Here is a 21479-nt window from a genome sequence, read left to right on the forward strand (position 1 = left end):
AGAATTCCGTTCCCGATTACCTCCCGCGGATGAGGGCGTGGGGCTTCGGCCGGCCAAGAGGGCAGTGCAGCCAGGTAGCCGCACCCGTGGCTGGGCCCTGCAACAGGGCAGTGTACTGCGGGCACTCAACACCCGTGGCAAAGCAGAGGCGCCCGAGGCCCCGCCCACCGCGCGGAGAAGCCCCGCCCACCCCGCAACCCTGCCCGACCGCTCGCCGACCCTCCAGATCGACGTGTCTCTAAGCCAATCGAACGCAGCCCAGCCTCCGCTCCGCTTCCCCGAGCAGCTCGCGCAAGCGCCGTCGGCCGAGGCGGGACTGCGAACTGGAGGCGCGGGTGGTGGCTGCCGGGTGGCCATGCGGCGTCTGGGGAACCCCGCCGGGCCAGGCCAGCCGCCCTTGGTGGTAGGTGCTGGCCCGGGTGCGGGGATGGCGGCCCTCACTACCCGCTCTGCTTCCCCACCGCTCTTCCCGGGCTTGCTGTCCTCCGCGGTCTCCCAGGCGGGCGCGTAGTGGCGCGGAATCTGTCCCCTTAGGCCGCTCACCGCCCCAGCGCGCCGCCCCGCGGGCCTGCCTTTCCCGGGTCTAGGAACCTCTGGTGCGGAGGGGCTGTCTCCTGCCTGGTTGCGACCGCTCTTCTGCGCGGTGCATCTATCCAGAGCTCTTGCCCCGCGCATCCACCGGGCGACCCTGCTCTGCACACTACTCCTGCCCCAGCTCCTAACCTGTGCGCTATCTGGAGCCCCATGTCTGAGTGCCTGCCCTGTACATTACCCTAAGCTCTAGGCTCTCTGCACTCTAACCCTGAGCAGCAGGACCCGGCTTCTGCCCTGCACTGTGGCTGGGATCTCTTACCTGGTGCTTCTGCCCATAGCTCCTGGCCTGCACACCAGCCGGGTACACCTGCCTCTGCTTCGCGCATCTGCTGCAGTGTGCAGAAGTGGAACAGACATGGAGTCCATTTCGAGTTTGTCCAGGCATTGAGCACATGGATACAGCCTGGCCATGGACCATGTGTACCTTGAATCTTGCTAGTGTTACCATAATTGAGGGCAGGTTAATCAAGGTGCATCATTGACAAAAATTCATACTTTGTAGATCCTGAGAAAGTAAAAATATCCTTTTCCTTTAAAAAGGATAAGCCTAAGTAAAGTTAACCTGGAAATAAATTATGGGACTCGTTTAATGGATCTAAACACGAGCAGGAGGAGATGTCACTGGGGTCAGATCCTCAAGTGGTGTTTGATTTATAAAAAACCTGGTGAAGTGTATTTTCAACACATCTGTGAGCCATTCACAACTGTGTTTGGAGTTAGTGATTTAAAGTCATGTCTGAGATGTCATCTTACATGTGGATAAGCAGCATGGGCATAAACACCCATGTGTCCAGACTTTGGCCTGGTCTTGTTCCTGTTGACCTTCTCATTCAGGAATTGGTCCTCTTTCTGATCACTCACTATGATGATGTGTAAGACTAAGTCCCCTGTGGTAGTTGTTAGGTGGTAGGTCCTTTGGAGTTGTTTTCCTTGAGGGACTCCCTGAGGAAAGGACAGCGCCAGTGCCAACCAGCCTGGTAGCACATGCAGCTCCGCGGAGGGTGTTCAGGGGCTTCCTTTGTAGCAGCTCTCTGACCTCAGCTTGGCGGACGTGCCCCAGCCAGCCAGGAGCCAGCCAGTTTCCACACGTGCATGGGCTGGGAGGTATACAGATCCCTGTTTAACCAGACCAGAACTGAAAACCTGAAATGACCACTGTGCTGGGAAGCACCCTGATGCCCTTCGATTCTCCCCCTCTGCAAAGTGTCTGCAAGACAGGGAGATCTGACACAGCCACTCTTGGGAAGTGAGGGGTTGCTGGGCTCGGCAAGGCAGACCCCTTTTGAGTGTCCATGGCGGTGTTAGCAGCTTGCTCTGTGGCGGGGGAGGGTGCTTGAGCTCTCCCACCCGGCTCACCTGTTCCTTTGAATTCCAGTCTGTCATCCTCCCTGTCCACAACGCTGACCTGTGGCTGGATGAGTGTTTGGAGTCTGTTCTGCGGCAGGACTTTGAAGGCACCATGGAGCTCTCTGTTTTTAATGATGCCAGTAAGGTACCTGTGGGTTTCCTCTTGGGTGACGTAGCCCCAGTACACGTCATTTTGGATGTTTCCAGGGAGGCTTCCTGACCTGCTGATGTCCCACTTCCAGGACAAGTCTATGACTATAATTGAAAAGTGGAGGCCCAAGTTAGAAGGCTCTGGCATCCTTGTGGTCGTTGGAGGCCACGATTCTCCTTCTCCCCGCGGAGGTGAGTCAATCTAATTCACAATTCCTTGTCAACTCCGGAGTGCAGTTAGTTTCATATTTTTCAGATGGTGGCAAAAGGCATCCTGTGGTCAGTAGGTCTGCTGCCTGTTCAGGGCCACCTGGACTTCAGTTTTTTATTTGTTGTGCTCTGAATGTTTGTGTCCACTCCCCAGTCAGTGTACCCCAAACTCACCCCTTGTGAGGTGCTAGGAGAGGGGGCTGTTCAGAGACACTGAAGCATGCCGGTGGAGTCTCATGAATGGAACAGGAACCTGGTACAGAGGCCAGAGACTCCTTCACCTCTCAGGGCCACCTCAGAGGGTGGGCAAGCAGCCCTGACCAACACCGCCTCCACCAGTACCTCCTGGACTCTGGGAGGTAAACTTCATAAGCCACTGGAACATGGTGCTTTCGTTGAGCACACAGGTCCTTGGCCCAGGCTCCACTGATCCCTCTGTCCTCACAGATCTGTCCGACCTGCGGGCCTTGCCCCAGCCAGTTGCAGGAGGCGCCCCTGTCCAGCTCGTGCTATTGGGGGTTGGCACCCTCCCCTCTGGGAGAGCGTCCAGTTGTGTGGCTGGGCTCCGTATGCTTATTCTCCTGGCAGCTGACGGACATATGGCTCCTGGGATGGGCTGGTATGAGCATCCGTGTGCAAGCCGTTTCCTGAGCGCTGGAGTTTGGTCCGTGGGCGAGTGCCGCGGGGGGAACGTGGCGTGGTGCGCTTCTGTCCTGGCATGCCACAGGACTGCAGTGCTGTTCCTGCGGCAGCCACAGCGTCTGCATCTCCCAGGGGAACCAGGTCCCCTGTCCTCTCACCGTTGCTCTTTTAGGGTTGTTGTCATCATCGTCATAGCCATCCTGAGGGGTGCAGAGGGTCTCCTTGTGGTTTTGATTTGCATTTGCCCAGTGACGAGCAAGGGTGAGCACCTTTCAATGTCCCTGTTGGCCGTCTGTACATCTTTAGAGAAATGTCTTCTCAAGTCTTTGCCCTTTTTAAATTGGGTTGTTTGATTTTTGTTGAAAAAGGAGCTCTTTATATGTTTTGAATACAAAAGCTTTATTAGATGTGTTATTATCTTTTTTTAAAATTTTTTAAAATTTCTTAAAAAGTATGTATTTTATCTACACTATGTATTTTGTGAAAAAGCAATGACATTGGGATCAAATTGGTTCACCAATCTAATCAGCACAGTGCTCAGCATCTCCCATTTTTGGCTATTTCTGTCCCTCTCCACTTTGTTAGATCTACCCTGTGTTTCAGCATCATGGCACCCTGGACCTCAGCCACCACTCCAGAAAACAATGATCCCATGATACCTGTTCTTAATTTCATCTAATAAGTTTGAAATTCTTTCTCTACTAGAAACCATTAATAAAGTTTTCATGCTTTTTATGAAAGACTTGACATGATACAATGGTCCTGTCTGTTTGGCAGCAAGGACAGTTTTCCACTAGTCTTCATCGTATAATAAACTGCTAAAGGGAAAAAAAGGAAGATCCATATTTCTTGAGTTTTTTCCAAACCCTGAATTTCTTCTCCATCTATCATGAATGAAACCCAAGATCCACGCTTCTTATTGGAACTATTTTTCTTATTGGGGTTTTTTTCAGATCCAGAGTTTCTTCTAAATCTACAATAAAACAGTCACGGGATTGGGAACATTGTTTCTGAGATAGACCCATTTACTGATGAGAAAGTCCAATTCTAATTGGGGAAATTTACCTGAGACCCAGCCTTTTCAGTTTAACATTACACCTGCTACCTAGAAAAAGAAATCAAAGTACCCATCTGGGTTGAAGGAAAAGAGTTATTTATGAATTTATAAAAAATGGAAAAATGTAATGTAAAATTCCAAAAAAGTCAAATGGTGGTACATAAGACATTTTTGTTTCTTTTTCTTAGGAAAAAAGGAGTCATGTGGAAACTTCTCATTTTTTTCTTCTATTCCTCTATGTCCAGAGTTGGAGGCAGGTCACACTACAGGGGCCACCACACTTCTTAACTGAAACTCCCCTCCTGCTGCTCTTCCTCCAGCTTTGGCCACATGAAAAACTAACTCCACTCTGCTTCGTGACTCCAAAGACAGGATGAATAAAACTGTAGTACAGCAGCCTCTCGTCTTAGGAAGGTGAACAGGGTTCCATAATGGGCTCAAGCTGGCTTGTTCACTTTACCATTCTTTCAAGTACATGTAAGCATGCATTCACAGAATTAGCCGCTACACACTCGGATCCTTCTGTAGAAGGATGAAAAAATTCAAACACAGCAAATGTTCCAAGATCTTTGAAAAAGTCAATAGCAGCTCCTTTCTCCAGAAGAAAAATCCCTCCTTTCATCCAAAAATGTGGATTTACACACGTAAAAATGTGTGTTTGTACATACTCTCTTTAGGTATATCAGATATGAAATCAATCTTGATATCTTGTCATTATGCTTCTTTATCACATCAAAGGGCTAACTGCAAAACTCGACCTTTGTTTCTGTACAATAAGTCTATGTCACAAGATGAGCCAGGATTTAGAGATGTATGTAAGTTTTTAATATCTCTTTCTTTTCAAATTACAACAAATACTTGGAATTTACTGCTGTAGTGTCAAATGTGCTCATCATAATAGTGGCCAAAACTGGAAGGCGTTTTTAAAAATCCCTGGAATCATCCATAATTGCCATTTATTAGTCTTCTTGTTTGGAGCAAAAGGCAAAGAATTCACAATTACCACACCCTAAGCACCTGTTTCAGACTAAATATCAGCCTTCAGCTTGCAAAATGATTTTCTGATACTTAAGCAAAGTGCAGAAGATGCGTATCACATGCTTTTTCCTTCCTGGAGAGGTCAGCAGGATAACTGCGCCTCAGGGCTTCCTTCTGTGTCGAATCTGAAAGGTGGGACTAAAGAGAAGCAGTCTTTCCCATTCCACCCTGGAGGGAAAGGGAGTAGGAAGGCGTCCGTGTTTCAGGAGGGAAGGTGGCTGGGTCATAGCAGCAGGACTGCCCGCTCTAGAAGACGGCACAGGAGTGCCTGCCACGTCTTGAGTTCAGAGTTTGTTGAGGTGGATAGAAAAGCACCTAAATGTCAGGAAAGTGTTTGTCCGTGTGATAAGGATTCTCGCAGGGTCCAGCAGACTTGGCTTCCCTGGGGCCTGCCCGTCCGCGGCCCTGAGGCCAAAGGGCCAGATGGCCAGGGCTCTCCTCACTCCACCATCTTTGCTTCTCTGATAATTATTTCTTGATATATAAAAGTTTATACTTTTGATGAAATTCAGTTTATCTGGTTTTTTTCTTTTGTGATATGTGCTTTTGGTGTTATATCTGAAAACCATTGTCAATTAAAAGTCATGAAGATTTACCCTGTTTTCTTCAAAAGAGCTTTGTACTTCTAGCTCTTATATTTGGGTCTTTAATCCATTTTGAGTTTTATAAATGGTAGGAGGTAAGGGTCCAACTTCATTCTTTTGTCTGTACTTAGTTATTTCCACACCTTTTGATTTTGAATCACACTGTCCTTTTACTTCTTAAGAACCAATCAGTCACAGAGGTATGGGGTCCATCTCTGGACTCTGCATTCCACTCCCCTGGTCTATGTCTGCCTTACATTGTGCCACAGTTGGATCACAACGGCTTTGGGATACTTTTTGGGAACTGTTTCTGAATTTCCTATTTGGACTATTCATTTTTAGTAGACAAGTAAACCACTGATTTTTATTAGTGTTGACCTTGTATCCTAAAAGTTTTCTATACTTATTAGCTAATAGTTTTCTTCTTCATTTTTTTTTTGTGGGTTTTTAGAATTTTCTGTCTTTAAGTTTGCATGATCTAGGAAAAGAGAGTTTTACTTCTTTCTGATTTGTATTTTATCTCCTTTTCTTACTTAATTGCCTTGGTTAAAGCTTCTAGTAGAGTGTTCAATAGAAGTAGTGAAAGTGGGCATCCTTGTTATTATCTTGAGCTTAGGGAAGCACTTTCGTTTTTTTACAGGTTGTACGTGTGAGTGTGTGCATGTGGTGCTGGGGCTCAGACCTAGGCCCCCGTGTGCATGTGTGTGCCGTGCTAGCCCCGTCTTCCACTGTTGAACACGATGTTCCCTGTGGGCTTCGTAAATGAGAAGGGGGAAGTTCTTTTTCCTATTGTAGTTAGGGTTTTTTAAAAATCATGCAGCGGGGTTGGATTTCCCAGCGGCTTCCTCCTCTCTGTGATGATCAGGTGGTCCCTGGCTCTGTTGAGATGACACCTGGCCTCGGTGGCCTCCTTGTGGCTGGACTCAGTCCACTAGTACCTGTTGGGGACTCGGGCATACACGTTCACAGGGGACACTTGTCCCAGTTCTCGTATCTCCGTGGCGTGGGAATCCTGCGCTCCTCGCCTGGAGGAGCAGCTGGGAAGTGCTGGGGAGGGCCTGCGCTCCCCTCGGGGCCTCCCTGTGGAGCTGGCTGCCTGGGCTCTGCTTGCTCAGGAGGTCTTGACCTGAGGCACTGTCTTTGATAGTCTGCTCAGGTGTCTGCCTGCCTGGGGTGTTGGCAGTACTCAGGCCCTGACTTCAGGCGTCCGTCTCCCCTCTGCTTCCTCATCCACCTCATCACTTCTGTCCGTACCTCAAGGAGCCACCCTTGTCCAGTAGCTTCTGCTGTGTTGTCTTCACTCTTGTGATTCCGCCCAGCCATCTGCGTTCCGCAGGCTCCTCCTTTCCTGGCTCCTGCGGGTGCGAGATCAGGGGGCCGAGGCTCCTTCTGTGCACTTGATGCAGCACCCACGCCTCTGAGTGCTGCCGGCCATGCCCTGCTTGTCCCCTGGCCTCAGGAACTCTGATTTCCCATGAGTTCTTCCACCACGGATTGTTGCACTAGTTACAGGTCCCCGGTACCCTGGCTGAGAGGCCGTGCACTAGTTACGGGTCCCCGGTACCGTGGCTGAGAGGCCGTGCGCTAGTTACGGGTCCCCGGTACCCTGGCTGAGAGGCCGTGCACTAGTTACAGGTCCCCAGTACCCTGGCTGAGAGGCCGTGCACTAGTTACAGGTCCCCGGTACCCTGGCTGAGAGGCCGTGCACTAGTTACAGGTCCCCGGTACCCTGGCTGAGAGGCCGTGCACTAGTTACGGGTCCCCGGTACCGTGGCTGAGAGGCCGTGCACTAGTTACAGGTCCCCAGTACCCTGGCTGAGAGGCCGTGCACTAGTTACGGGTCCCCGGTACCCTGGCTGAGAGGCCGTGCACTAGTTACGGGTCCCCGGTACCCTGGCTGAGAGGCCGTGCACTAGTTACAGGTCCCCGGTACCCTGACTGAGAGGCCGTGCACTAGTTACGGGTCCCCGGTACCCTGGCTGAGAGGCCGTGACTAGTTACGGGTCCCCGGTACCCTGGCTGAGAGGCCGTGCACTAGTTACGGGTCCCCGGTACCCTGGCTGAGAGGCCGTGACTAGTTACGGGTCCCCGGTACCCTGGCTGAGAGGCCGTGCACTAGTTACGGGTCCCCGGTACCCTGGCTGAGAGGCCGTGACTAGTTACGGGTCCCCGGTACCCTGGCTGAGAGGCCATGCACTAGTTACAGGTCCCCAGTACCCTAGCTGAGATGCTGTGCTTCTTCCCCTGCTCCAGTCAAGCATGCTGTATGCACACTCTGGGCCTGCCTATCAGGCCTCCGTGCTAAGATCACATTGGGCTTTTGGAATTCCCCTCCCAGTGGGCTGGTCTTTCAGAGGGCACGTGGGAACCCTGAGCCGGACAGTTTGCTTCTTGGGAAGTGTGTGTTCCTGTGTGTTTTCCATGCAGGGATGGCTTGATCAGCCAGGGGACTGCACGGGCCGAGGGTCTGCTCAGGAGTGCTCTTGGTGTACACAGGTGAAGACTCAGGTCCTCCCAGAAACACACCTCTCACAGAGTGCCGGCTGCTGAGGACCCCCTGAAGTGGGACCCATGCTCCTCTCTGTCGGGGAGGTCAGACGCTCCTTTGAGCCTCCGACAGGCAAGCAGTTGACTTTCCTCATGTTGGTGCTGTTCAGGCGGCTCCCTGTCTGCCCAGCTGAGGTTGTTGGGGAGGAGCGCCTGCCTACTCGCCCTGAGGAGGCCGGCTTCTGTTGGTGCCCCCTCCCGGGCGCAGCTCTGAGCAGCTCCACTGTCCAGTGGGCTGCAGAGACCCCTTCTTGCTCTGCCCTGTGCTGGAGCAGCTCTTTGGTCCAGGTTCTCGGGAGCTAGCTCTGCCCACCTTGCTCTGCTCAGGTGGCCGGGATTTGGCTGCAGCATGTCCTGAGGGTGTGAGTGCCCTGGCTGCAGTCTGGGCAGGTGGCCTCCCTGGTCATCTCCTCTGTTTCTGTGTGTTGCCAAAATCTCAGTCCTCGTCCCCAATGCCAATCTAATAATGAGGATCTGGTTTTGAGAAAAAGGAAAAGCAGGTTTATTGCTCTGCTAGCAAAGGAGACGCACAGGGGACTCCTGTCCCAGGGGTGTGATTCTGCCCAGCGGCAGGCACGGGGCCTTTTAAACAGTGACTCAAAGGCTACCGTCCACGTGTTCCCCGTTGGATTGTAATTCACTTGTTATGTGGGAGACAGTCATTTCTGAGATCTCTGGTACCATCCCCAACGCCCGGGTGGCTTCCTTCCTATGGTGGGTGTGTGCTCAGGGACAGGGGACTCTGCCTAGGATGGGAGGAAGGGTGATCCTGTGTTCCCTGAGATTAGGGAGGGGGAGAGGCTGGGGAGGAGCGGGCAGAGAGGAAGGGAAACTCGTCCATCGTAAAGGCCAGTTGTAGTGGCAGAGCAGCAAGGGCTGTGTTCAAAGCATCGAGTGGACCCTGTTACGTATGGGTGGGCCGTTCACTCACTGGAAGCCGGCTAGGCACCAGGGTTTAACGCTGGAAGTCAGACTGCGTCCGTGCTGAATCCCTGTCTAGTTGGATCCTCTGAGAATTTGGTGAGCACCGGCGTCGCCCCGTGGTGCTGGAGTTGGCCGTGTGCCACCAGAAACAGGACAGGGCCGCCTGGTGGCCCTGCGCTTCCCTCCTGGTGGCACAAGTCAGGAGGGCTGAGGGCTGACTGAACCAGCACGGGGGTGTCCCCTTGGGACTGTGGCCTGGCTTGTCTGAACTTGGAATAGCAGGTTTGCTCTTTCAGCCTGCGCACATCTGTTTGGCGGTTACCTCTGGGTGGCATGGATCCTGCACCGGGTTGTTAGCGCACTGCGGGGATGTGGGCGCCTCCTTCCAGGGGAAGCAGCCCCCTGCCCTGCCCCACACCTGCCATCCGGGCCGAGCTTGCTGAGTGCTGTTTCTGCACGTCCTTCCTCTTCAGCAGGCCCTGGCCACAACCCCTGCCTGACCCGGTGGTCCACTCCTGCTGTGCTCCGGGTGGTGCCCCACGTGTGCGCTTTCCACTCAGGTCCAGCATGCTGAGCCCCTCCTGGCCCACTGTGGCGCTTTCTGTCTTCTGCACCTCCTCTGCTCTCTCTGTGCCCTTCACCTGCCCTTAGCCCTGGTCCTTGTCCAGCTCCTGCCTGTCGTGGTGCCTTTGAAGGCCAGGGTTTTCTTCGCACATCTGTTAAACTGGAATTTCCCTTAGAAAAGCACAGGTGTGGTAGCCCACTGCCACCCAGCACACCCTAACCGCCCAGGTGAGCGAGGTCAGCAGCCCCGGGCCCCAGGCCTCCCTCCTGGTGGCCAGGCCGGGAGGGGCCCCCCTCTGCGGCTGGCCTGGCGCCCCGTGCTCAGTGCGGCGGCCGCGTGCCCTCTGGGCTGTCCGTGCCCCCTGCTGAGCATTGCTGGATTCCTGTCTGCATTTGGGCAGCTCCGACTCAGGGCTCTTAGGCCAAGTGCTGCTCCCAGGACCTGCGAAGCTCTGCCGGGTCTGTGTCAAGCTGTGCATGGGCCATCAGGGCGGTGTGTGGTGCTGGGGCGGCAGGCACTGGCAGCAGCCTCACCCTGGCCCAGTGTGCAGGTCCAGGAGTCGTCTGGCGTCTGGTTGGGGAGTGCACAGCTGCCTGCAGCAGACCCCGTACTCCTTCTGCTCTTTCCCTTTGCTTCAGCTCTGCCTGGGGCTGGCAGGTGCCTGCATGTCCGTCACTGCAGGGGATGGTCTCCGCTGACCTTCACCGTCCTTCCAGTGCCCACTCAATTGGGGAATGCAGACTGCTCCTAGGTTCCTCGGAGGGTAAAGTACACTAAGCTTTGTGCGGTTGAAAACTGAATTATCAGAGCTTTTTTCTCTTTCTTCCAACAGTTGGATATTCTAAAAATCAAGCAATTGCTCAGAGCTCAGGGGCTTACCTTTGCTTCTTGGATTCAGTAAGTACCTCTTTCGTTTTGTCATGAGTGTGTACATATTGGTTGGGTAGTGATGCACATTTCAGCATGGTGCTTTTAGTTGTCAGTGGATCTTTCATGTATTCATTTATTTCTATGTGGGGTTGAGGCTGGAACCCAGGGCCTCACACATGCCAGGCAGGCACTCGACCACTGAGCCACAACCCAGCCCTTAGCTTGGTTCTTGAAAACCATTTTTCTCTGTTATGATCAGACATAAAGGTGAAAGTTGGGCTGTTGCTGCTTCATTGCCAGAGCACATAGTGAGTCGACCATGAATAGATAGATAAAATGTGAAACTGCACCACGAAGAGTGTAAACCAAGTGGAGAAAAGGGAACCATGCTGGACAGAGGCCACTCGGGAGGCTGCAGGCTGCGCATGGGAGGAGCCCGTGGCCATGGTGAGAAGCCAGGCGTGGGCAGTGGCCTGCTGTGAGCGCAGCGGTGGGTGGCCTGAGAGGTCCGGGGCAGGCCCGTTCGGCACAGACAAATGTCTAATCAAGCACAGTGGAAATCAGCCAGGTGTGTTTTACACAGGTGGTGTCAGTGGGGACAGTGGCCAAGGTGTTCTGTTCGGGGATTTGAGGAAATGCTCACACCTGGCTGCTTCCCAGAGAAGGGTCTCTGCACTCGGGTGCGCGAGGCTGTGTACAGCCAAACGTTAGAAACAAGCAATGGGCTGGCAGGAAACGGAGCCCGTGTGAGACTCGCCTGTCGGGAGCCCTCAGACTGCAGGTCAGGTGGTGGTGTGGGTGAGCGGAACTTGCCAGGGCATGTTCGGATTTGGGTCTGCTTTTAGGCACAGCAGGGTGAACCTTGATCCTCGCCCATTGCTGCCACCAGGCTCCTGCAGGGTGGATGTGGCTCCTGCCCCTGGGGCCGTGTCAGCCCTGGCTTGGCTGAACTGACTCACAAAGGAAGACCTGGTCTCGTGTTGCCTGGGGCCTGCCCTTCCCACTCACCTCTGAACCAGCCGTGGTGCACCTGGAGTCGGGAGGTGGCGTGCCCGTGAGCAGGCCAGGTGAACTGTCCACGCAGTGCTCCTGAGAGCAGCGGCCTGCATCCGGGCGCGGCGGGGGCCGGTCCCCAGCCAGCTCTGGCTCTCTGGCTCTCGTCTGGCCCAACGCCTCGGATCTCTCCCATGCCCTTGCACGCGCTGCGGGAAACCAGGAACGTGCTCCAGAGTTGCTCGGCAAGGCAGACCTGACCTCTGCAGAGAAGGGCTGCGACTGAGCCGGGCAGCAAGCACACCTGGGCAGCAGCCCTCCTCCTTTTATCCGTGATGCAGCGCTGCTTCTGCCCTGACAGGAGGAACTTGGGTGCAGTCCACGCAATTGGCTGATTTTAAAACTGGACAAAGGAAAGGGCTGTAGTTAAAATGGCTACAGTTGGCTCTTACATCCCAGTTAAGGCTAAATACTGTATTCTGAAAATGGACCACTGGACTTTCTATTTCTCTCCAGAAATAGAACCCCCCCCCCCCATTTCCCCCTTTCTCTTTGTGAACTTTTGGTCTCATTCTTGTTTTTGTTCTTGTACCTTTGGTATTGCCATCCATCCTGGACACGTGGACTTTTTGGGGTGGAAACCTCCCATGGTAACGAGTTCTGCCCTTTTCAGCAGTTGGGAGAGCCGTCCCCGCGATCAGGAGCCGTTAAACCTTGTCTTCCTTGCAGGTCTTGATTAAAGTCAAGTTTCCAGGCTGGAAGTGATGAACTCCAGAAGGGGAGTCTGAGCAGCAGCTCCTCATAATCATACCAGCAAAACAGCACAGATAGGTCTCAGCTTGACTCAGAACAAACTTGTGACTGACAGAGCTTTTTACCATATTTATCAGGCACTTCTGCACAAAACCCTTCCTGTATAACCTCAGAGTTTTACATACTTTTGGGAGGACTGACACAAACGTGCCTCTCAAGTGAAAGAACCATTGTCTTACCGTTTAAATGTCCATGTGTGGCTGTGCTTTGGTCATTCTCTCCTGCCAGGTGTCTAAGACCAAGAGGGTCAAAATTGACCTCTTTCCTATCTACTGTTACAGTCAGCTGAGATTTGTCAGGGATCACGCTTGGGAACTTGTGAGGCACTTCTCCATCCCTTAGCTTTTCCTCTACCAGTAGTGCCATCTGCCAGATGGGCCAGTGTCTTGCTGACCATGTTTGGCTTCCCTTGGAAGCACCAGGGTCATTTCCCTTTCCCATGACCCTCCTCTTTCAGAATGTGCACTGGGTGGCTTCCTGTTCTCTAGGGTCCTCTTGATCCGCCTGACCAGGAGGTCAGGTGAGTCACCAGTGTTGTAGGGCAGCCCTGAGAGGGGTCCTGTCTTTCCCTGGCTCCTGGCTGACCTCAGAGAGCAAGGGCTGCTCTTTGCTTAGCCCTTTTGCTTCCTTGGCTCTGGTCTCCAGGCTTGGTGTCAAGCGTCCAGCAGGCCAGCTTCCCCAGTCTGGAAGTACAGGTACTGGGTTTTAAACTGCAGTTCTGTAGTCTGATGGTCACCCCTTCCCTTCAGCTGGGAGTCAGCCTCAGTGCTAGAGGTCAGCTCACCTCCATCCAGCCGTAGGAGCTGCTTGGGGTCTCAGTGAAGTCAGGCTGACAACTCTGTAAGGACACACTTTAACCCTTTAAAGACTTATATTCCTGGAGAACATGGATACTCCTCCTATTTATAAGAAGTCAGTAATGATATAGTATCACAGTTATACCAATGTCCTTCTGTTAACTAGATTTTAAAGAAAGATTTAGAATCCATAGTGTAGGGTAACTAATCACAGGTCTACATGTGTTAGCAAAATATAGCAAAACATAGCTTGAAATCTCTTATACGTTGTTAGGGTTTGTATGTGAGGTATCCCCGAAAAGCCCACGTGTGAGACAGTGCCAGTAAGTTCAGATAAGGTTACCAGGACCTTGACCCAGCCAGTGAGTCGATCCTGATGGGACTGACTGGGTGGTCACTGGAGGCAGGTGGGGTGGCTGGAGGATGTGGGCACCGGGCGTGGCTTGGGGCACATATTTGTATCTGGCAAGTGGAGATCTCGCTCTGCCGCCTGGTCACTGTGCTGTGAGCTGCTCCCCTCCACCGCGTGCTCTGCCTTGATATTCAGCTTCTCTCGAGCCCCAAGGGATGAAGCCTGCTGCCTGCGGATGGAGACCTCTGAAACCATGGGCCCCACTGTCCTGGTCAGACCCTCGAGTCACAGCGTGAAGAAACTGACCAACACAAACGTTTAGGAGACAGTGTTGATGGTCAGAAGTGGACTCACCGTCTGATGTGTAAATGCGTCTCACTTCCATATGATGGAACAGTCATGTGCGTGTGTCGGTCTTAGGTTCTGTGGTGTGGCCTTGAGGTCCCAAGGTTCTACAACATTCTGTGGGCTTCCTGGGGATTCTGTGTGGTTGTGTGTGTGTGTGCACATGTGTGTGTGTATGGTGGTCTTGTGTGCTGGAAGGTCCTGTGGTTCTGGAAGGTTCTGTGGGCTTCCTGGGGATTCTGTGTGGTTGTGTGTGGTGGTGGTCTTGCGTGCCGTGGCCTGGAGGCTTGTGGTTTTGTGTAAGGAGCCTTCGGTCTCTGCCCTGGTTCCACAGGGTTCCTAGTCCTGTGGTGTTTCCTGGGGTCAGTTTGTCCTGCGCTCTGCTGAGGCAGCTCTTATTGCTGCTGGTTGGGCTTGGACTGGTCACGGGAAGCCTTGTGGAGCCTGGCACCCCCCAGCCTGAGGGAAGGCCCAGCCAGAAATAGACTGATGGCCATGGTCCCCCCCGGCAGCCTGCGGCCCTTGCACCTTCAATTCACCTTCCTCCGCCTGAAGTGAGCATCCTCCCGAGACGTCGCTCTTGGTTTTCGGAGCTGTACCTGCGTGACCACACCTGGACCTGCAGCCCCCGGCTGGAGAGCACTGCCGGAGCCGCCCTGGCCCAGCCTGGCCCCGGGCCTGCTTCCATGCTGGCCTGTGGTTCTGCAGGGTCTGAGCCTGGTTCAGGGAGGGACACACAACCGTCCTGTCCTCCCTCCCTGCACCTCGGGTCTGAGGTGACGTGGGTGGGCTGACCTGGGTGGCCGTAGAGCTGGCTGCGGGTGGACTCTGACAGTGGCCGAGCCTGAGCAGAGTGCTGTGGGTGCCCGAGCCTCTGCCTTGGCCTCCTCGAAGCAGTGGGTGAGCTGGGCCCAGCCACACCGTTCCAGTGACCATGTCGCTCCCCGTGGGCACGGAACCTCTGCTCGGCCTCTGGCCACTCTGGGAATGGTCAGGACTTTGGTTTTTCTGTTGGCCTCCCTTTCTTATTGCTCTTCACGGTGGTGACCTTGAGCTTACCCTGTGCTCTCCTCCAGGACGACGCCATGATGCCTGGGAGGGTGAGGCTGCAGTACGAGGCTGCTGTCCAGCACCCCACAAGCGTGAGTAGGCGGCCACACGCTGCCCAGGTGGAGGGCTTTCCTCGGGAGGGAGTCTTGGCGGTGAGCCTCTGGGCACTGGGCACCCTCCCTGCAGAGGGGCTGCTCCTTGGGTGGGGCCCTGGGCACTTAAACGCTGGCCCAGCGGGGGTTTCGCAGTACTGGGCTGAGACCCCAGGCCCTGGCGTGCTCGCGGGCCCCCACCACTGAGCCGCAGCCCCGACGGTCAGTCCTCAACCGCGTGTGGGCGGTGCTGCTGCAGGAAGCACACTGGGGTGGCAGGCTGCCCACCCCACCCCTCGCACAGAGCTGCCCTGTGCCTGGCGCTGGCAGGAGGGCCGCAGTCCGCGCCGCTGGCTACGTAGACGGGCGGCAGAGGGAAGGGCTGCAGTCAAACCTGCAGACTGGATTCAGGTTGAAAAGCTCAAGATGGCTGCCCCTGGACCTTAATCCCAGTTTCACATCTAACACTGAGCACCACGTTCTGAAAATGGACCGCGGATCCTGTGTTTCTCACATGCGTCAGGAGCCAAGCCCTCACTGGGAAGGACAGCTGAGCCTGAGCGGCTGCTGCCCCCAGCCCTCCCCAGGGCTGTCCCGCCCTCCTGGTGGGACAGAGCCCACGTGTCCTATCCGGGCTGTCTCGTCTCTAGGGGCCTCGGCTCTTCCTCCACACGGCAGAGGGAGGCAGGGGGCACTGTCCCAGGAGACCCGAATTGACGGTGGCCGTGGCCACCTGCTTTGTGATGCCGCAGGGCTGCCTTCCTGGGGGAGGAGGAGGGCAGCTTTGGGCATCCATGTGCCTGGCGTCCAGGTCTGCCCCTCCCGCCTGGCCGCCAGGGCACACACGCCAAGGGTTGGCTTGCAGGCCGTCAGTGACTCAGGAAAAGGCCTCTCTGAGCTGGAACTGCTCAGCCTGGCGGCCACTGCTCGTCCAGCCTGATTCCTGCCCCTCCAGTTGGCCTTCTTGGAGGGGCTCTGAGCAAGCTCACTTGCTGCATTGAAGAGATTTAGCACCTTTGACTTCTGTCCGGCTTCCTTGTCCCGGATCCAAGACCAGCAGTGGTGAGGCTGGCCGTGTGGACACAGGCCCTGGGGCCTCTCATCCTGGAGTGGGAGGTGCACCCTCTGGCCCCAGCTGATGCCCAGGACCCTTCCTCTGCGCACTGGAGTTGCTTTTGTTGCTTAAACTTGGGCATCCGTCGCACACACACGTGCTCGGGCCGTGCCAGTCGGAAGGCAGGAGACACCTGGCCGTGCCTGGAGAGGCCCCTTGGGCTCACACCGGCGGCCCTGAGCCACGCCCTGGCTCTCTTGAGGGCGGCGCTGTCCCTCTGAGGCGCGAGCCAGGCCAGCCCACAGCCCTCAGATGCCTGCCTTGCCCTGTCCTTCCTCTGCTGCTGCCTCTGGCCCTCTGCACCCAGGGCCGAGGGAGCACCTGAGGCTCGCAGGCTGTGAAGGCAGGTGGGAAGGCAGGCTGGGCGCAGGCCACTCTCGGGAGCAGAGGTGCCACGTGCCGCCCGTCGTGGCATGCGGGGTCGGGCTCGGGCTGAAGGCCCAGAATGAGGCCAGGGTCTTCCTTGGGCACATCTGAGCAGGCTCTGAGAAGGGTCGTGGGCAGAGACCCACAAAGTGCGTGAGTGCGTGTGTCCGCACAGTTGCTGACCACAGACCACAGCATCACTTTCTCACAGTCCAGGCGTGGAGCCCTGCATTTCTTCCCCTCCCCTTGGGAGCCCCACAGCTCAGGGCCTGTGGGCGCACTGTCCACGCCTGCCCCAGGACTTGCTTACCCCAGGCTCCGCCATGTGGCTTTGGGATCGCCACCCAGTCGCGGGCTCCTCAGGTGCGCCCTGTTTGGGGTCAGCTCCTCTGGGGAAGAGGAGCCTTTGGGAGCCAGGCCTGGGCAGGTCCCTGGGTCGCCCGTGCGAGGGGGCTGCAGAGGCTCCGGCAGTTCTGCACGTGGAAGTCGTGCAAGTTGGAGAAGGAGGCACAGCAGCACCCTTGTCCAGCAGCAGGCCGTGACCCACGCTGAAGACACTGCTGGACAGAGCCCTCCATGAGACGAGGCCGCAGACCCTTCCCTGCACAGGGCCCAGCTGCAAGCAAGATGCCACGTCTGTGGTCTGTGCACAGGCGACCACAGGCTGGGACGGCTGTGCGAGTGCCAGGCACGCTGTGCGTGGCTGTGGAGGGCTGGCCCCGCGTGCCGAGGGCTGGGGTGAGCGGCCTCAGGCGCGCGCTCACCTCCACCCTCTGCCCTTCTCGTGGCATCTCTTCAGGTGAAGGGCCATCTTCAGGGATGCTCGTGAGCTTGGCAAGGAAGCAGACTGTCAGGTTGGGCTCCATGAAGTCCTAGGCTGCGGCTTCCCTTGCTGAGCTTCTGGTAGGTTCTCTGAACACCGCCCAGCGTGTAGGAGAAGGCGTGCCCGCCTTCCAGCCGTGGCGAGGGCTGCCTTCCACGCCGTCAGTGGCTGCACCTGCGAAGTCAGCCTGGGAAGGGCGGTGGAGCCGGCCCGCAGGCCCAGAGGCTGCAGCTGGTTGGCGGCTTCTGCAGAAATCAGCATGTGCTGGCCTCCCACTCCTCTCGGTCTCACTGGCGAGCCCTCAGGAGAGTATGACTCGGTCCGGACAGAGAGACCCTGAAAGGTGTGCCCAGCGGCACCCTGCGGTGGTCGCTGCACCTGCAGGACACCAGGCACCTCCCCACCTCTGAGCATTCGGAGCAGAGCCCAGGTCTGGAACGGGAGATGGGCAGTGTCAGGGAAGCCCTGTGCCAGCTCAGGGCCTGGCTTGCCAGAGGGCCTTCTTGTGGGGTCACCTGCGCAGAGGCGCGGACGGGGCTGCGGAACAGGCATGAGGAGCAAGGCTCTGCTGCTTCCCTGTGCATCTGCAGCAGCCGGGCCTTTTCCCACAAGGCCGTGGTCCAGAGCTATGCCTGGCATAGCTGCTGTTCCCCTGCCTCCCCTGCTGGCCCAGTGTCCCGTCCAGAACAGGAAGCCTAGACCGATGGAGTGAGAAGTGGACCACTGATGAGAAGCCTGAGGGTCCTGAGGGTCCTCGGTGCACAAGGGAGCCATTGCGACGACTGAGGCGCCACTGTGGGATGCAGATCCAACCTCCATCAGAATGGTCGTGTGACGTGCTGGCGCATGCTGGGCTTCTAGGGGTGCCAAACAATAACCGTCACCTGCTGCTGTGAGCTGTGCCAGAGGATCTCCCTGCTCAGCCCTCCTGGTCCTCTTGGGTGGCCCCAGGGCTCTGCGGCCCTGCCTGCCTAGGCTGAGGGTTCTGGCCCAGAGGCCAGTGTGACATCAGCAGGCTGGCCTGGAGCCCAATGGTCCCACTTCTCATGCCTGGTGTGGTGTGTGCATGTGTCCAAGTGCTCGGCGTGGGGCCCCTGGGGGCGGGCTTCCTGGTGACAGGTGAGCAAGGCACAGGGGACCCAAGCAGCCCTGCAGTGTTCCCAAGGCCACCACAGAAGCTGCAGGACTGCCGTGCCCTCGCCAGGCACCTCCCTTCAGGAGAGGGCAGGGAGCCTTTGCTTCAAACCAGCAGTTCAGGCAAGGCGACATCAGTATCAGAAATACAGCATGTGGGTCTGCGCTGCGGCTCAGTGGTGGAGCACTTGCCTGGCACCTGTGAGGCACTGGGTTCCATTCTCAGCACCACATGAAAATAAATAAAATAAAAAAGTGTGTCCATCTACAACTAAAAAAAGTGTTTTAAAAAATACAGGGGCTGAGGTTGTGCTCAGTGGTAGAGAACTTGCCTTGCACGTGTGAGGCACTGGGTTCGATTCTCAGCACCACATACACATAAATAAAAATAATGGTCTATCAACAACTAAAAAAATATTAAAAAAAAAAAAAATACAGCATTTGGCCAGGCACAGTGGCCATACCTGTGATCCCAGCTACTTGGAGGCTGAGGCAGGAGGTTCTCCAAGTTCCAGGCCAGTCTAGCAGCTTAGGAAACCCTGCTTCAAAGGGCTGGGACTATAGCTCAGTGGTAGCCACCCTGGTTCAACCCTCGCCCCCCAGAGAACAGCGTCAGCCCCTCGAGGGCCCTCACTGAGCTGGGCTCTGCTGCTCCTGACATGCCCGGTCCCCCTCCCCAGACGGAGGCAGGAGAAGAACTTCGCTCCTGCCCTGGAGACGGCCAGTCCTCTGCCTCGAAGCCCATGTCTGAGTGTGACCCCCGTGTCCACAGGGCCAGCTTCTATGCAGGCCTCTGTCCATTTGGGGAACCCACCCCTTCCTCCACCATGGTGGAACCTGCAGCAGTTTGTGTAGATTGCTGGTATTGGGGAGGGTGTGGGCAGGAGGTGCAGGGCAGGACCAAGGGAGGAATCCAGGAGGGCAGGGAGCTGCAGGGTAGCCAGTGCCGGCTCAGGGCGCAGCTGCCCAGGGAGCCATGGGCCCGGGCTGCTGTCCTGAGGCTGTGGGCGTGGCTGCCCGGGGAGCCAGCCTCGGTGCCATGGGTCCGGGCTGCTGTCCTGAGGCTGTGGGCGTGGCTGCCCGGGGAGCCAGCCTCGGTGCAGTGGGCCTGGGGCTGCTGTCCTGAGGCTGTGGGTGCCATGGGCCCGGGCTGCTGTCCTGAGGCTGTGGGCGTGCACCGAAGCTGCTGTCCTGAGGCCGTGGGCGTGGCTGCCTGGGGAGCCAGCCTCAGTGCCCGGAGCTGCTGTCCTGAGGCTGTGGGCCTGGCTGCCCGGGGAGCCAGCCTCCTTGCCGTGGGCCCGGGCTGCTGTCCTGAGGCTGTGGCCTGGGTTTTCTCAGGTCTAGTCGTGGCCCCAGAAGCCAGGCCACAGCTGGAAATAATTGTGTTCGGTCATCTTAATCTGAGCACCTCAAAGGCAGGGCTGCCAGCAAGGGCAGCATTGGCCGAGACCCTGCCGTCCCCCAGTGGGAGCAGGTGGCTGCACCCCACCCCTGGGCCCAGCACTTGCGCCCTCCCCCCATTCCTGGTCTCTGGCTGGTGTCCCCCTGGCAGAGTGCTGCCCACGTGAGCGCCCGCGTGTGCGATGCCTGCCCCCGCACCTCTCCTGAGTCGTGCTTGCTGTGTTCTCAGATCATAGGGTGCCGCGTGAGGAGAGACCCCCCGGGCTCCACCGAGCGGTACACACGCTGGATCAACCAGCTGGCGCCTCCTCAGCTTCTGACTCAGGTGACTGCGTGCTTCTCCTCGCCCAGCTGTCCCCGCAGGGACAGCCTGTTGGAGCCCCAGGGCATGTCCTGCTCAGTGCCTGCTGGCCTCTCGTTGGGTGTGGTTTTGTCTTCACTCTGTCCATACAGAGACTGGACAGTGTGATGGCTGGACAGCTCCAGGTGAAGCACACCTGGAGAGCTGACAGCTCAGGCCAAGGCAGGTTCCTACCTGGGACACTGGCCACAGGCTGCTCTGAACCCTGAGTAGGTGTTTCAGAGTCACCAGTGTCCCCGACATGTTCCTAGAACTAGGTGACATGCACCTTTGACAGCAAGGGCCGCCCACACAGACAGCAGGGTGGCTTCAGCAGCGGACGCCACAGACGTGATGCCAGATGGAGGGTGGACATGGGCTGGATGGGAGGTGGACGTGGGCTGGGTGGGGCAGCAGCTAGAGGGTGGGACATGGGCTGGATGGAGAGTGAACTTGGCAGTAGGAGGAGGGTAGACATTGTCTTCATGGAGGGTGGACATGGGCTGGATGGAGGGTGGATGTGGGGCTGGATGGAGGGTGGACCTGGCAGCAGGTGGAGGGTGGACATGACGGTGGTAGCAGGTAGTCACTGTGATGGCAGGTGGAGGGTGGATGTGGGGCTGGGTGGAAGGTGGATGTGGGGCTGGATGGAGGGTGGACATGGGCTGGGTGGAGGGTGGATGTGGGGCTGGATGGAGGGTGGACATGACGGTGGTAGCAGGTAGTCACTGTGATGGCAGGTGGAGGGTGGATGTGGGGCTGGGTGGATGTGGGGCGGGATGGAAGGTGGACGTGGCCACAGATGGAGGGTGGATGTGATAGTGGACGTGGTTGTGTAAGGCCAGAGGCGTGATCAGCAACCACTGTCCTGGGTCTGAGCAGCGCCACAGGAGTGGTGGGCATTGTTGGATGGGTACTTGTGGCCATTGTCTGTGGGATCCTTGGCCGCCTGCCCACAGAGATGGAGACTGTCTTGCCCTTGCATCAGGACAAGGCAGAGGCCAAAAGCAGGCGTCCGCCCCAGGGTCCTGGCCATGAGTGCGTGTCCCTGGGCTGCGTGTGAGTGGAAATCCTGCTCTCAGGGAACTCGAGCATTCAGAAGAGACAGCACGGGGTGCTCCCACATGGAGGAACGGGGCCCTGCCCCTGGAGGACTGAGGCCCACCCCTGGAGGCCCGCCTTCCGGGGGCCCACTGGCAAGGGAGGCAGCAGCATGGTCCGCCACGGCGGCTGGCCTGCCTGGGTGCAGGCTGGGTGGAGAGGCTGCCCATGGGGCTCTGGTCAGCCATAGCAGACACCTGGTGCTTGCCAGTGGGACAGGGGACAGGCAG

The 21479-nt window shown here is 56.6% G+C and overlaps 1 protein-coding gene across 13 annotated transcripts in view; it reads left to right on the top strand.

Moving 5' to 3' along the window:
• The first annotated feature begins 307 nt into the window (after positions 1-307).
• B3gntl1 (UDP-GlcNAc:betaGal beta-1,3-N-acetylglucosaminyltransferase like 1) overlaps positions 308-21479 on the top strand; it is a 49214-nt gene continuing 28042 nt past the window's right edge. For 10 of the 13 annotated variants that reach the window (XR_007107589.1, XR_007107590.1, XM_047542927.1 and 7 more), the window contains exons 1-6: positions 308-403; positions 1970-2086; positions 2184-2283; positions 10491-10555; positions 14905-14970; positions 20038-20133. Coding sequence is in view for 11 of the 13 variants with exons in the window: in XM_047542927.1 (XP_047398883.1) it covers positions 356-403; positions 1970-2086; positions 2184-2283; positions 10491-10555; positions 14905-14970; positions 20038-20133 (492 nt within the window). In the remaining 2 variants the exon portion in view is untranslated. Of the gene's footprint in view, positions 404-1969; positions 2087-2148; positions 2284-10490; positions 10556-14904; positions 14971-20037; positions 20134-21479 lie in introns of all 13 variants that reach the window. The other 3 variants (XM_047542930.1, XM_047542931.1, XM_047542932.1) reach the window with 3 other exon arrangements.

Source organism: Sciurus carolinensis, chromosome 3 (assembly GCF_902686445.1).
Source record: "Sciurus carolinensis chromosome 3, mSciCar1.2, whole genome shotgun sequence".
NCBI lineage: Eukaryota > Metazoa > Chordata > Mammalia > Rodentia > Sciuridae > Sciurus > Sciurus carolinensis.